General features: G+C 40.1%; 1 protein-coding gene across 5 annotated transcripts in view; it reads left to right on the top strand.

Annotated features, from left to right (window-relative positions):
- The first annotated feature begins 43 nt into the window (after positions 1–43).
- Positions 44–16,255, top strand: part of MTRR (5-methyltetrahydrofolate-homocysteine methyltransferase reductase) — a 30,582-nt gene continuing 14,370 nt past the window's right edge. Inside the window, exons 1-7 of one of the 5 annotated variants that reach the window (XM_048312142.1) lie at positions 44–221; positions 975–1,106; positions 3,934–4,101; positions 8,217–8,370; positions 11,500–11,617; positions 12,531–12,903; positions 15,787–15,909. In XM_048312142.1, the coding sequence (XP_048168099.1) occupies positions 3,958–4,101; positions 8,217–8,370; positions 11,500–11,617; positions 12,531–12,903; positions 15,787–15,909 (912 nt within the window). In that variant the 5' untranslated portion in view covers positions 44–221; positions 975–1,106; positions 3,934–3,957. Of the gene's footprint in view, positions 222–974; positions 1,107–3,933; positions 4,102–5,701; positions 5,835–8,216; positions 8,409–11,499; positions 11,618–12,530; positions 12,904–15,786; positions 15,910–16,255 lie in introns of those variants that run through there. The other 4 variants (XM_048312104.1, XM_048312113.1, XM_048312124.1 and 1 more) reach the window with 4 other exon arrangements.

The raw sequence follows: 16,255 nt of genomic DNA, 5'->3' as shown, positions 1-16,255 counted from the left end.
GCTCCGCCCCGGCCCCGCCTCCGCCCCGCCGCTGCCGCTGCCTGCGGCCCGGTCCGGCTCGGCTCGGCTCGGCTCGGCTCGGCGCGGCGCTGCCCGGGCGGTCGCGGAGCGGGGGCTGGCGCTTTGCTTCGGAAGTGGGATTCGTGCCTGTGTGCACCGCGTCCTGCAGCGCAAGTACTCCTGTTCCCCGCTCCGGGGGGCACCGGGGCCGGGCGGAGAAGGTGCGCGGGGCGGAGGGGTTTATGTTTCGCTTTTTATATTTGTCTTGGCCCTAGAGTGAAAATGGTTCTGAGCAAGTCGCAGGCTGTTGGAAAAGTGTCTTGGGAATGACTTCGTGGCTCAAGGCACGGTCCCACAACCCGGATTAAAGCCACAGAGGAGTGCCTGAAGCTTTTCTGGTTGATGACAGAAAGACGTTGTTTTTCTAAGTTTCAGAGAGATGAAACTCCTCCATGTGTGCAGTGCAGCTTGAATCAGGATCATAGGAGTTTATCCATCTGATGACATAACTAACAGTTTGCGCACTGAAGTTTCTTGGTTTTTTTATCCGGTCCGTGGCCGCGCAGGTCACATTTGCCAGGGCAGGTCCATGAGGTGTGTGAGTCTGGCCTTGCCGTACAGCTGCGGCACTGCTGGGGCAGCACGTGTGGTTCAGCGGCTCCCACAGTCTGTTGCCTTAGGGGGCTGGTGGGCTCCCTGCTAATATTCTGTGGACTGCTAGGTTTCTGATTTTTCCAAGTATTGGATCAGATGAGCTGTAATTTGGAATGCCGTCCTTAGCTTCATGTTAAGCCCTGGTTTGATCCAGCAAATCACACGTTGTTTTCACAGCTTAAACGTTGTTTTTTGATGTGCATCTACCAGCACAGCAACATGTTAAAGTCTGCTGGTGTGGTACTACTATTAAAGTTACAGGGATTCTTTAGAAAGCTCGATAGTTCAAGAATTACCTTTTTTCTCCCTATTTATTCCAGTTGAACTTGTATCACAAGTGGAAGTGGCATAGCATCTTTAAAGAGTGTATAGAGCAGCAAAGCAAGAGCAGTGTGGACAGTATGCTCATCTGAGAGCAAGTGTGTTCCTGGGTTGTGGTTGCTCATCTGCAGGTAGGCATGACTGATTTTTATCTCTTTGAGCAGGCACCACTTAGCAGTCTGTGCACAAAGATCTTATGGTTGATGACAGAGAGAAGACTTGTTCACAGGGTGAAATTCTTCAACTTGTGCAGTTTAGATCAAATCATGATCAAAGGAGTTTATTGATCTATTGTTGACGTAAGTGTTAAGGAATTAATAAAGTACTGTTTAATCAGTTAATTGAATTATATATTTAAGATCAATAGCAACAATGCAACAGATATGATACTAGGCACCTAGAAAATGTTAATAAATGCCTACAAATATTTGAACAGCTTTCTGTATCTAAATCCAAGGAATTGTCTAATTGTGCTCTCTCCTGCTGCCTCAAGGATGCATTCACACTGTTGCATACACACACAGTACCCTGTCTCAGGAGGTCTGCATGTGCATCTCCAGTATTATCTGCCCTTCTGGCTGTGCTGGTGCTCTTGTTTCCACGTGCCACCTGTGGGAGGTGTGATTGTTCCAATTTTTGTGTCTCTGTGCAATCTACTAGTCCACTCACCAGGGAAAAAAAGCCTTTCCTCAAGTTCCCATATATGCACTGAAAATATGTGTGGCTGCTTTTTGCATCCTTTAGTGTTGCTGGAGTAGAAAGCTCACAGTGTCTTACGGGAATCCTGGCTGCTCTGCCTGACCTAGGCAGAGAACATGGCACTGTTAGGGCAACATCTGACCATGTCACACCACATCCTGACTGCTGTTCCTTCTGTTGCCCTCTCCATTCCCCCTGCAATTGCAAATCTTTGTGCTTCTGAAGCACTAACAGCTTCCCAAGCTGACTCTTGTTCTAACAGTCTCATGTTGGTAATGCCTGAGCTGTAATGTTGGCAGCTTACTTCTCAGCTTTTCTTATACAGAAGGATTCTGTGCTATGGTGTCAGAAACTGATTATCTTCCTGCCTTTTTGAGGTATGAGAAAGAGTGTAGTAATGAAACACCACCTCATCTTTATTGGTTTTATCCATTTGTAGTTGGGTGATGCCACCTGCTGACAAGAGAGTTAGGTGAAAACACAGCACATGACCAGGATGAATCTGTATTACTACAGGGACCTGAGGGTATTTAAAATGTATTTACACTATTTTATATGAATCATCATGATTAGTGCATTTCTTTGTATTTCTTCTGGAAAAGGAAGGTGAAAAATCATTTTGTGGATTGTTTTGTTGTATGCACCTTCTGTGCACACATGCTCATGAAACCAGTTACATAAATGAATTTATTTAGAGGTGACTGTTAAGGTCATTACTAATAATTTTAGATAATATATATAATTAATTTAAAATGAAAGCTAAAATGGAAAACAGAGTAGAAGAAAATACAATGAAAACCTCAAAATTTTCTAGTAATTACATTTTTCATGAAATTCACATATGATACAGGCACTCTTAAGAACCTATCACTTAGTTTTGCTACTTTTGATGTATAATTATGCTTTCAAAAAAAATTCCTGTAAGAGAAGCCTTCCTCAGTACTGTGAGGAGAAATATCCTGCCATATGAATAGAATACAGTATTCTTATACAATTGAACTATGTTTGTTTTCCCTTGAGAGAGAAAAGAGAGGTACATCAAATAATGTAGCCACAGGTTTCCATAGCTCAGTGTGTCTGGTTAGGACACTGAATGCTTTCCATAGTTGAAACTATGTGAAAGCAGTAGGTGAAGTACAGCAAACTGGGCCCAGGCACATGAGAGGTACCTCAAGATGGGAACTGAAAATTTCTCACTACTAATTCTAGGTATTTGAGTTCTACTGCACCTCCTTAGCAATGATAAAATATTGACAGAAAATTAATTTGCAATACTCGTGCTGAAGACATTCTGCTTCTCTCATTTACTGCTGTCTGAAGTTACATTTGTTGTGTTCTCTGTGTCAAAATAATGGAAGAAAACGTCTCACATTCAAATTTTCCTGAGACTGGTGAATGGATAAGGATATGCATTTCATTCATCCTGCCACTTGTGAGAGACTTGGTGACACCACAGCAGATTTCTCTAAGATTTTTTTCTTACTTTTAGGAGAAAAAAACCCCAGAGAGTCAATTCTATAGTTCACAGCATCACAGAATAGTCTGAGTTGGAAGGGACCCAGAAGGATCATAGAGTCCAACTCCTCCAAAGTGAATGGCCAATACAGGGATCAAAACCAACACGTTGGTTATTAGTACTTTGTTCTGACCAACTGAGCTAACCTCAGGGTCAAGTTGCACTTGGGTAAGAAGCTCACTTTTGAAATATGAAACTAAAGTCAGTGATTGTGCTCCAAAATACATAGTGGACAATAAAGTGTAAAGTCACTCAAGCAAAAAATAATGATTTCAAAGTAGAAGAACTGAGAATTTTAATTTTTTTCCTCAGGCTTTGTAGTTTGACTTCACCAGGTCTATGTTTTGTTTTGTTTTCAAAGACAGCTCAGAGAAGTGAACGAAGCAGTCGCTAACTTGAAATGGAAAATATATAAAAAGACAATAAAAATAGTATGTATTTTCATAAAAAGAGTTTTCATATTGTATTGTTTACAAACTAGATTCTTGATATCGGAGATATTGCAACATTACTGCAGCATCAAGGCAGTACAGCACATAGGACCAATACCATGTGTCCCTCACAGCCTGATCTACAAAGTTTGGTTGTGAGAAATGCCTTCACTTCAGAGTAGATGCCTCATTTCCAAGTTAAACACCAATGCTTCTGTCTTTAACTGTCTCTTTTTAATCTCACAAGCAAAGTAAAATCTTGCTGTTCTGCTTACAAGAAATTCACTTTTTAAATTCTTTCTTCCCCTGCAGTGTCTCTAAAAAAAAAAACCTCAAATGTGCTGTGAGTCAAAAAGGAGGTTTTTGCTCCTCTATGCAACACAAAAGGGGCAGGCAAAAGCCATAGCTGAGGAAATATGGCAGCAAGCAGGTGCCCATGGACTTGAAGCTGATATGCACTGTATAAATGAAATGGATAAGGTGAGATACTCCATACTGTTTTGAAAAATACGTATTGAAGAACTGCATTCTTCTTTGCATGCTTGAGTGGTGGCTCTTGATAATCATGAAGGCTGGCAGATGCACCCACCCAGGGTACACCATCTAGTGTCAAATTTTTGTTCTTGTGAATCAGTAATTTCCACCAGTACTTACAGTCACTTAATAGCCTTCTGCCAAAGATACATCTTGTGATTTTTCTTATTAGAACTGTATTTAATAAATCTTTATCTCTCTTCTCACAATGATTCAGTGACTTCTTGAAAACTTTTTATGTATGCAGTAGTGAAGGAATTTTGTATTTACAGGTCAAGTCTGCTGTTACTAGAAACGATGGTTTTTTTCTTGTTTATTTGGTTGTTTTGGGTTGGGGTTTTTTTGTTCTGTTTCTTTTGTTGCATTGATGTTCTGTGTTCTGTTAACTGTGGGCTCCAGCATGGCTCAGAGCTTTTGCAGGTCTTCTTATGTTGCTTAGCATGTGCACTTACTTCAATTCCCACAGGACTCACTCAAGTTACGTTCTAGAACAAAATAAAAAGCTTGGCTGGAACAAGGAAGTGGCTTTTTATTACTTGCTGTTATCCAGGAGTAAGAATGTGAAAACCTAGTTCTGTAACTGAAAGCAATATGGACTGTAATTTCCTTCACAAAGTACTCTCAACTGTATGTCCTCAAACAAAAACATATTAAAAAAAACCAATCAAAACTTGATAGCCTGGTATTTCATATGAGAGGAGGATAAAATAACATCTAAAAGAGTTTTTTTATGCACTTGAAAATGTGAGACATTTTGTATGAATGTGCAGTGAGTATGTAGCTGAGTGTTACAAAGAGACTTTTATGCAGCCATCAGGGAATGTGAAGATTCTCCTTATAGTCTTCTCTTTAATTTCTTCTGCATTTGACAGGTTTGGAGATTAGTTTCAGGAAGGTGGTAGTCAGAATATTTCTAGCCCTGTTATTGGCCTGCCACTTAAATGAATGTATTTTGCCAAATTTGGCAAGACAATTCAGAGCTGCAAATTAATGATGAATTCAGAATCTGAGAATTGGGCACTGAGGAAAAAAGTAATTTCTGCAGCTTTGTAAGTTTTATCACATAAGCTGTTTTTTTCCCTACTTGTCAGTTAGAAAGTCTGTCTTTATGTAGCTATTGGGTATTTTGAGACCTTGTCATCACTTAAAGGGATTGCTGTGAATGTCTGTGGATGGAATAGGTGGTTACAGAGTCAATAATAGTAATGTGATCCTCTTGCCATTCAAAAGTGAATGGTCAAATACTGCTCAGGTCTCAGGAACACTGGCTATTTCCAAGTAGTGCCTCTCACCTACAGTCTCAGGGGTGAGATAAGGTCATAAATCCATGGCTGGTTATGGTTGATTACATTTTATGAAGACTGAAATGAAGTGGAAGTGAGGTAGGAGCAGTAACAAATGGGAGGCTAAATGGAGATCATCTTGGGTCACAGTGCATGTAGTCAGCCTTGGATGAGTTACCTGAATAAGTACATTTGTCATGGTATGATATGTATTATTCTTGATAAGATGAACCTGGCTGGCTGATCCCATCCTCTTCTTTCAGTAACCAGGCACAGCTCGAGCAGGCTGCTCACTGCTCTTGTGTGGCATTTCTGTCCTCAGCTGAGGAGAACGTTTGAAGGAAAGAGAAAGAATGAGACAAACCTGAAACACAAAGGATGTAGGAAGAAGTGAAGGTAGAGTGAAAAACTGTGTAGTTGTGTTAGGTTCTTGCTGGTCTAGTGATGTAGCAGACCTCGCAGTAATTGACACAAATTATTGCCGAAGCTGTGTCACCTAATATTTGGTTTCCAAAAGGTGTCTAAGTTTGCAGACAAGAATCTGCAGTGGAATAAGCAAGAATTTAGTGAGCCAGTCATGCCTCTGTTCTAATACACCACTTCGTACTTTCTGAGCTTGTATCTTCTTTGGTTTTTTAATGGAGCTCATTTTATTGTATATTCTCATGTGATACCAGTAGACCCTTACTTTCTTTACCTGAAGAGTTTGCTTTTGTTTGTAAGTGCAGTAGTTACTTGTGGCAATGCACTGCAGAAGCTGTGGGTCTGTACTTACCAAATCAGCTGTGGAAGTTTTGAAAATCTGAGTCCTTATTGCAACAGAACCCTTAAGGTGGTTTTTTTGTACAACTGATAGCTCAGTTTTGAAAGTCTCAGGATTTTGTGAGTACTTGGAGTTTGCCTGAACTTACGAAAGACAAAAGCTCTATTTGAATCGTTCCTGGAACACAACCCACTGAAGTCTGGCAAAGTACCCAGGGAATATCCTTGCATGCTTAGTCTGTTTGCTTGTGCTTCTCTAGGCCTCTGCTGTAGGCCACTGCCAGAGGCAGGACATGCAGTAATTTAAGTTTACCATGCAACTGCTTTTAGGTTCTTCAGGAAAGATTTGGAAACAATGCCAACAGTAAAACACCTTTATTGTCTATTTCTTTGTATTCCTAGCCTTTTTGGGTTGTAGGTGTTAAGTAATTTTTTACATGGCTTGACAAGGGGATAAAGTTTGAGTGATTTATTGAGGGTGGTGTTTAGAACATAACTTCTCAAAATCTGGAGTTTTGAATTGCAATCTTGAAACGGCTCTAAGTGAAATGCAGCACCTCTTGCAATCTTTCTTTTTATTTTCTTATAACCCTATTATTTTTATTAAACTTGGAATGCTGGGAGATGATTTAAACTGCAGCCTACAGGGAGCAGTAGAAGGAGCTTAGGTTGCTTATTATGGCAAAGGGGAGGCTAAGGAGTGATCTGATAGCAGCCTGTGTGAGCCAGACTGGACAACAGGAGGCCAGATCCATTGGGTGTTGCCTGAGAAATTCAGATTTGACACTAGTGAAGAAGTTCTGCATGGAATAAACTTCCCAGAAAAGGGGAACCTCTACCCTTAGAAGTTTTCAAAATTCAGCCAGTTACAGCTGACTGAGCGCAGTGCTGGCAGTTAGTCCCACTTGGGGTATGGCGTGGGACTAGGTGGCTTCCAGAGGTCACTCCCAAACAAGGGCGTGGAGCTGTGTTTCACAGAGGTCACTACCCACAGGCCATACAGGTGCTGCGAGAGCGATTTGTGTGGGTGCCCTGACCAACAGCACGCTGGCACGGTGCTCCAGCCTGCTAAACATGGGGTAGTCACAGACTCTGAGTGCTTTTTACTTCAGAAGTAATAAATGGTTGCATGAGATCTGAATTTGTGGAACTGACACATGGTCCCTACTACAGGCAGTTCTTGTCAACCTGGTGTAATGGGAGTAGCCCCCATGAAATTCTGGGAAATATGGGAGACCGGTATTAGCAAAGGAGAGAGAAGCGAATTGGGCGCAGGGTGAGTGGGCTAAAATTAATCAGACTGTCGAGCTCAGTGTCTGATTATGACTCTTCAGAGCTACCTTAGTTCCCCCAAAAGCACTGGGAATTTTTTTTTATATGATGATCTCAAAGGTCTTTTCCAACCTAGTTAATTCTGTGATACTGTGATTCTGTAACATGGAAGTTACCAGACAGGACCAAATGATACTTAAGGGAACTTAGAAATGATCCCTACAGTTTGTATGGACACACACACCACTTAACTGTGTGAAATCAGGATTATGGCTATATATGTGATTTTGATCATATATACAAGAATACCTTTTCCACTTGACAAATAAAATACTGTAGGAACTGTGTATTTAAGCTGTCTGAGTGCAGTTGTGAAGTATTCTTCATGTGTGTACTAGCCTGCTCAAAATGCTGCCCTTGGACATTTTTATATGGGGTCATAGGATATTTCAGGTTGGCAGGGGCTTCATGTCATTGTCTTGCAGCAAAGTCAGTTGAGGTCAGAGCAGGTTCCTCAGGGCTTTATCCAGTCTGGTCTTGGAAACTCCAAATAAGATCATAAGTTGCATCCCCAAAATGACTTGTATTTATTTGAAAGACTTCCTGTGGCTTAATATAGGTAAGATGAGATTAAGTGGTTTTCTATGTACCCTTGGGAAGAGGAAAGGTGGCAGATAGAGTATCTAAGGCCACAGATAGGTATCAAATGGCACCTTTTAACTTAACGTGTTCTATTGCTTGTAGTATAACCTGGAAACAGAAAAGGATCCTGTAGTTATTGTTATTTCCACTACTGGGACTGGAGACCCGCCAGACACTGCCCGCAAGTTTGTAAAGAAAATTCAAGACAAGACCTTGCCTCCTGACCATTTTGCACATCTCCAGTATGGATTGCTAGGTGACTTGGTATTTTCTATATTATTGCAGAACTTGTCTGTAAGTGAATAATTTTTGTATTTTTTACTTCTGAATAGGTGTTTTGGGGTTTTTAAAGTGCTTATAAAACATTTATTTTTATAAACAGCAGTTTTATGTAATGTCCTCTATGAGCAATAAAGGAAAAACATCACAGAAATTTTCTGAATGTAAGCTATCAATGTAATTTTTTATAGTTTAATTTTCTTTGCATAAAGACCGTATGATATGTCTATAGCTGTGTGAAGTTTAAATTTCATGTCAAGTCTCTATAGAGATTAGTAAACTAGATTAGTTTGCTTGACTGTGTGAGTCACTGGGCATTTTTTGCTACAGAGGGAAAGGCCGTGTAAAATGTTCTTAAAAGTAAAAACCTTAAATCTTCCCATCCCTTTAAAATTTGCAGTAATATTTTAGTTTTGAATGTTGCACTCATCAAGAGAAGGAATGTACCTTCAGCTTAAAGATGGATAAGCAAAATACAGATTTGGCAAAATGTACGGTATAGCTTGAGCTGATGGTAAGGTTAGTTTGTTGAGTTTTGAAATTGCATTTATAAAAAAACTCCAGAAATGTCTATTTAAACCTAGGTTATTTTTACCTGACAAGTGGAAGTTGATAGATGGGAGTGTGGAAACTTCTAAGTTTCTAATAAGGAAGGGACCCATTAGAAGGAAATTTATATACTGGATATAAAATGTGGAAGTGTGAACTATATGCATCCTAATCATGTAGCATTTTAAGAAGCTGTTATGCTATTGCCTAGTTGCACATTCCAGTTTGTGAAATGGTCAAGTTTTTCATAGCTGACTGCATGCATATGTGTATGTATAAAGATAAGTATTGTATTAACACTGAATTTTATTGTGGCAGAAATTATTATGGTGTCTCAATTACAGTGTAATTCAAGTTTAACAAGTTATTAGTCTTAAAATACTTTCATGGTATTCATCTCAACTGGTGCAATGAAATGTTTGCTCCAAGTTCTGTACTTAAGAGAAAGCAGAAGTCCTCTTAAAAGGAAAAAAAAAAGGCTATTATAAGGAGAGAGGAATGGTCCATTATTAGGGGGCATCGTGGTTTAACCCCAGCCAACAACCAAGCCCCACGCAACAACCAAGCCCCACCCAGCTGCTCTCTCACTCCCCCAACCCCTCCCTGGTGGGATGGAGGAGAGAATAGGAAGGGTAAAAGTGGTAAAAATCGTGGGTTGAGATAATGACAGCTTAGCAGGGAAGGCAAAAACCATGAAAACAAGGAATTCATTCACCCTTCCTCATGGGCCGGCAGGTGTTTCAGCCATCTACAGCAAAGCAGAGCTCCATCACACATAGCAGAGATTTGGGAAAATAAGTGCCATCACTTTATATGTCTTCCTCTTCCCTCTTCTTTCTCCAGCTTTTTGTACTGAGCATGATGCCATATGGCATGGGCTGTCCCTTTGGTCATTCTCTTGGGGTCATCTCTCCTACCTGTGTCCACTTTGTGCACCCCCACCCTCCTCGCTGCTGTGGTGAGGTGAGGAGGAGAGCCGAAAATGCCTTGGCTCTGTGTGAGTGCTGCTCAGCAATACCTTAAACATCCCTGAGTTATCAACATTGTTTCCAGCACAAATCCAAAACACAGCCCCATACTAGCTGTGATGGGGAAAACTAACACTATTCCAGCCAAAACCAGCACAAGTGGAAATAATAAGGATCTAGTGGTTTGAAATTGCACACAAGAAAGGGTCAGGCTGTGAAAAATTCTGATAGCGATAGTGAGCCAGTGGTGTGGATTACTTAGAGAATTTGTGAAGGTGACCTAAAACCAGTGGTCTTTAGGATTATTAGACAAGCATCTCGAAAGGATGATTGATCACTTTTAGGGTGGGTCAGTGATTTAGCTGACCTCTTAAAATACTGGATCTTCCATGAACATGGCTCCTGAGTGCACTGACTGTTAACAGGTAACAAAGAGCATCTTCATCTTAAACGTCTTCAGAACAGTTAAGGGGCAGAAAAGCCAGTGCAGAGGAAACAAGATCTACAAAGAAGTCTTTCATTCCTGAGGAGGAAGTTGCTGGACCAGATTCCCTCATGCAGATTTTTCAGCTATCTTGTTTAAAATCACTGCTATGTTTGATGAGTCTTTTTTCCCCAAGTTCCAATATTTTTAAATTTCTTTTAATACTCCCTCTCTTATGTTGCTGACATTGTTAACAACTTAATCCTGAAAGTGAGATAATTTCTTTTGGTAATTCACACAGTTTATCAGTTTTACTCTTTTTAATTATTTCAGTTCCTTACGTTTCTCCTGTTAGAGGAATTTTGTATTTTTTAAAAGCCTCAAACTAAAGCTGTATTCTTCTTAAATATGAAATATTGAAAACAAAGTGTTTTCAGTGTATTCCTCTGTCTTACATTTGGGAAGGAGGAGCCACTTTTTCAGCCCTATTTTGGGACAAACACAATTTTGTTTGAAATCCATATATACATATTTCTATTTCAATGTAGCATCTGAATAATACACTTACATATGCAAGTGTGTATGTATATATAGATGTGTAGTTGTATTTATCATAGAATCATAGAAAGCCTTTATTGGAAGGGGCCTTTAAGATCATCTAGTTTCAACCCCGCTGCCATGGGCAGGGACAACTTTCACTAGACTGGGTTGCTCAAAGCCCCATCCAGCCTGGCCTTGAACACTTCCAGGGATGGGGCTTCCACAGCATCTTTGGGCAGCCCGTTCCAGAGCCTCACCACCTTCACAGTAAAGAATTTCCTGCTAACATCTAGTCTAAACGTACTCTCAGTTTGAAGCCATTCCTTCTTGTCCTGTCACCACATGTCCTTCTACAAATCCCCAGTGTCTTTCTTGTAGCCTCCCTTCAGGTGCTGGAAGGCCACAATTAGCCTTTTCTTTCCTAGGCTGAGCAATCCCAAGTCTCTCAGCCTTTCCTCCTCGTAGAGGTACTCCATCCCTCTAATCATTTTGGTGCCCTGCTGTGAACTTGCTCCAACAGATCAGATTCTTCAGTTTGCCTGCAAGAAAAGTCTGTCCTGTCTTTGTCTGTGTAGCCTGGGTGGCTGGCTGATTGACACAATTCCACTTTCCTTGAATTTGCTAGGTCTGGGAGATTCAGAGTACATGTTCTTTTGTAATGGTGGAAGGACAGTAGACCGCCGACTTCAAGAACTTGGTGCCCAGCACTTTTATGACACAGGATTAGCAGATGATTGTGTAGGGTAAGAACTGAATTTTAGTTTTTATTTGGATTTTATTTCTTCATGATGCAATGCTTGATGTTCTGAGGCATTTGGAGTCCATTGAACCTGGATACTCAGCACCTCATAGAAGTGAGTTCTGCCTGAGCACAGTATGTCTATTCAATCTCAATTGCCGTTAAATAAAACTGCATTTTTAAAGTGTGAGGAGACACTAATCCCTGGAAAAATAGTATTTAGCAGTTCTAGAAATTAAATAAGTCAGAATAAGTGGAGGGGTTTGAAAATGTAGTCTGTTTTCTCTTTTTCCTTTTTTATTCTTTTTTTTTCTTTTGGGGGTGGGCAGAGGATCACTTTGGAGGACTTATGTAAGAAGATTTTTCTGTCTGCTGTAGAGGAATTATGTAAGAAAACAACTCCCTGTTCTGTTGCTCTTTCTGGCCAGTAGGCTGCAGTCTTGGCTTAGTTATTTTGAACTGCTGCTTATATTGGTTCTGTGCATGATGATGCAAAGCAGTTGAACACAAACATTGTCATAACCATAAAACTTATCTCTTGTGTTTTGAAATAATAAAAATGGGCCATTTGTGTAAGCCATTGATATTGCTGTTGCACAATGAAAAGTTGCATATTCAGCTGCCATTCCTTCAACTTTATGACAGAAAGTTCAGCATATGAAAATAAAAATAAGAAACTGGGAAAAGAGCAAGGCTGTTATACATTTTAGAGTCTGTAAATTTACATAGTGATAACGACTAAATAATTTTTTTTTCTGACAAGTAACCTCGGTAACAGCTACAGATATATATTAGAAATGGAAAGTGAATGGTGCTTTTTTGCTTTTGTGGTCTTTCGTTATTTGTAAATTAGCAGTCCAGGAAGTCACAGTAATTCATCCATGCATTTCTTATTTTTTTTCCCCCTTCATTCCCAGTTTGGAATTGGTGGTTGATCCTTGGATTGATGGACTTTGGCTTGCCCTCAAGGAAGCATTGCACTTGCAGAAAGAGAAAGAAGGCATGAACAGTGCTGTCGATGCTGTTTCCAGCTCTCTCTCTCCCACTCTGCATACTGTGCATGAACTAAACCTCAGCTCTGAAATACAGAACTTGAAGCTAGAAGATGGGGGAGCAAGGGGTTCTGATGTTCTGTCACAGAAACTGGATGACATCAATCTTGTGGCTCCAGCTAGAGACACCGAACCTTCACTCATTCATTCTGTCCCTCCTGTCTCTCAGTCTGCTCTTAATATTCCTGCCCTGCCACCAGAATATATAGAGGTGCAGTTTCAGGATGCCCAGGATGAGGTAAGGACTTCCCTTTGAGTGTCAGAAGCCTCTAGCTTTTGTAGGAGTATGAGTGTATACTCCTACATATGGCTCAAAAGAGCTCCTTACATAAAGGAGATATATCCCCAAGTGCAAGAGGGTTTTGAATTTTAAGTAAAAAGTCCATTTATATTGAATGTAGCTGCTACCATATGGGTTATGGACACTTATGTCAAGATATAATTCAGCTAAATAGTAATTTGGTATTACACTGTCAGGAAGGCAAGAATTCAAATCCTCTGTGGCTTATGTTGTTACAGTGAAAACATCTTGGTGTAGTGAGGAGTTACAGTACAGTTTTTGTTTAAATTTCTAGTACTTTCAGAATGCACTAAGAGGCTGTAAAATTGCTCAAAGTCTTCCTGCATACTTAGTAACAGAGAAACTTGTCATTGTGAAAACATGATCACTATTTTACTATGGGAAATGGAAGATGAACTGTAGATCAAAAGCCAGTATGCTTTTCATGTGAAGCCACATTGAATAAAGACCTGCTGTACTAAGAAGAGAATTAGCATGAGCTGGGAATCATCTCCAGTTGGCAAGAGTGACTCAAACTTTTCTGGTTGCCTGTAGAGGGCAGATGTTTCAGTTATCCATGCAAGGAAGCAGTGAAGTCTTGCTGCTCTTTAAATGATGGGGAGCCAGGAGCTGAGTGTGGTAACACAGCCAGCATTGTTCCCCACTACCCAAGCAATGCAAACCAGGAGGTGGCAGCCAGGGTCAGCCAAGAGTACAGATCATCAGGCAAGTTTGTGGGAATTGGGCAGCTCTGGGCCCAAGCCAAGAAACCGGTCTCAATTCCAGGCGTGGATCAACAGGATCTGTGTCCAGTCACAGGCATGGTTGAGGCTGAGCTGCCGACCAGTGCTGCTGTAATGTAGCTCAGGAAAGGACTGAAGAACCAGTACTGAGCTGGGATGGGGTTTCTGGGCCCAGTCCTCTGGTGTGGCTGCTGATGATCACGGAAGCCCTTTAGTATCCTCTGGACTCTGACACTCTGTTGAGACTTAATGGAAATGCTGAGAGAATCACTTAGTCTAGCTAATACAGTTATGTAAGAGTGTATGGATTTAAACACTGGGTAATTTTGCTTTTCTTTTAAACCTCGTATTGTTGGTTTTGTGCGGGTTGTTAAATTTAATAATCCAAATTAAATTCTAGGAAGTTTCTGATTTAGAGGTACTCTTCTATTAAAGACTAATAGTTGGGTTGAATGTGCTGCTTAAAAGATCCTATATTCTTAAAGTCAGCATGTATTCAGACTGATCTCTGAAATAGTTCATCAGGTTCTAATACTGATGCCTTAACTTTTCTGTATGTAGAAAAAAAAGTTAATTTTGCTTTTGAACAGCAAATGAAAAAAGATGAATCTGCTAATTTGGAACTCAGTGACAGATTAAAGATTATAGTCCAGATTTCAGATATAAAACAGGATGGTTGTCTTGAATCCTGGAAAGAATCAAATGCATGTTTGTGGTTTTTTCCTTTGGAACTATTTTTGACATAGTTGGCGAGACCTTGTCGAAAAGTAGTATGTAGGGTCATGTTTGGTTTTGCAGGTATCACACAATTCATGTCCTCTTTTGGTATCTCACATTGCAACAGCAGCTATGGGTACTTTTTGCCAAGCGCAGCTGAAGTTGGTGTGTTTTGAAGTGCATCATGTTGAGGTTTGGATATCTCCAAACAGAGACTCCCTGCCATTTAAAGAAGGCCTGGTAAACGATCTCTCCAGTTACTTAAATGATCTTGTCTTGGGCTGTTGAGTCTCAGGGTTGAATTAACAAGCTGCTGCATACTGGTAGCAGAGCAGCAATGGTCTTAAGCATTTGTGGGAAGTGTAAGATAATACAGTTTAGCTGAAATCTTGATTTCATTATGCCTCAAATTTGGCTTGTGGGGAATACAAATGTAGACAATTACCACAGTCCAGCTGATGCACAATGGCTTGATATGGCCCAAGCCATTAATCAGCATGTCAAAATCTTAAGAGAACAAAGAAACTTCCGACTGTTCTCAAGTGATTCTCTTGTCTCCTTTTTTAAATAGGAAATCGTCAGATTAACAAATATTCTCCTCTTGGTGGGATGATTCCTTTACGTTTGACAGAGTATTGTTGTAGGCATTTGGTATCCTTCCTGCCTTTTTTTATTTTTGTCTGCATTGATCTCATGTTAAACTTGCTGACTATAGTGGTGGAGAAACGAGGGCTGTAGTCTGATCTTCAAGTGACAGCCTTTGACATATGTGACCTGGAATTATTCTTCGTGCCCATTTGTCATACTTGGGGCACATTTTTACCTCTGTAGAAATGTTGGGTTATAACATGATGCTGTCTTGTGGAGTGGGGTTTGCTCATTAGCTCTAATTTAAAACTACTCTTACAAGTTGCCTATAATAATAGCCTTATATTGACCCCAAAGCCTCAAGCTGTAAACCTGCAATGATGTAACTTCTGTTCGTACTTCTTATGTCCATTATATACATCTAGTAATCCTTTAATTAGGCAGGAGTTTTCTGGGGTTTAACATAAATGCCATTCTCTAATTGGCTATTTTCAAGGCAGTTCTTGAAAAATGAAACAGCTCGCTGCATTTGATAATAATGTAGGCCCATTAGACTGTTCAAGCCTACTGCCTTTTATAATTGAATGTATGCCAGTAACTGCTTAGATGTGATTTTTTAAAAAGAGGAGCAAAACACTCTATGTATAGAGAAGATTAATGTTTTTCCTTATTGAGTAGTTTTCCGAGATTGTTTCCAAAAAACCTGTACCAACACCAATTCCTGTATGTCACAGTAGGATGTCATAAAGCTGATTTGCATTTTTAGCGTAAGTTTTTTTGTTGTCTTTTTCAGAATCCACATCTGCCTTCACTTACCTCAGAGGGAACAACCTTTGAAGTGCCAGTTACAAAAGCAGTTCAACTCACTAGAGAAGATGCAATAAAAACTGCATTGCTCTTAGAGCTTGATATTGCAGTAAGTTGGTGACGGCTTTTTCTTTAGTGAGTTAAAATAAAGGGTGAAAAGCATGTGTGTTATGTATAATAACTGAGGAGGAAAATTATTTGACTGTTTAAAAAGAAAAAATACTTCTCCATACAATAGGATGTCAGCTTACGTTTATCCATTTGTAAATGTAAAGTTTGATTTATTCACTGAAAAATAGGACTCCATGGAAGTCAAAACAGGAGCAAAGTGTAAAGTTAATTTCTTTGTTGTTCTGTGGATATCATGTTGAGTGAAATACCTTTATGAAGGGAATTTGCAGTGGAGAAGGGCAGTCAGGCAATATTGAAAATGAATAATCTTTCAGTTTATAAGT

The sequence above is a fragment of the Corvus hawaiiensis genome, chromosome 1, assembly GCF_020740725.1.
Source record: "Corvus hawaiiensis isolate bCorHaw1 chromosome 1, bCorHaw1.pri.cur, whole genome shotgun sequence".
Classification (NCBI taxonomy): domain Eukaryota; kingdom Metazoa; phylum Chordata; class Aves; order Passeriformes; family Corvidae; genus Corvus; species Corvus hawaiiensis.
Note: the sequence above shows the minus strand (reverse complement) of the source record. Positions and strands in the feature narration are given on the sequence as shown.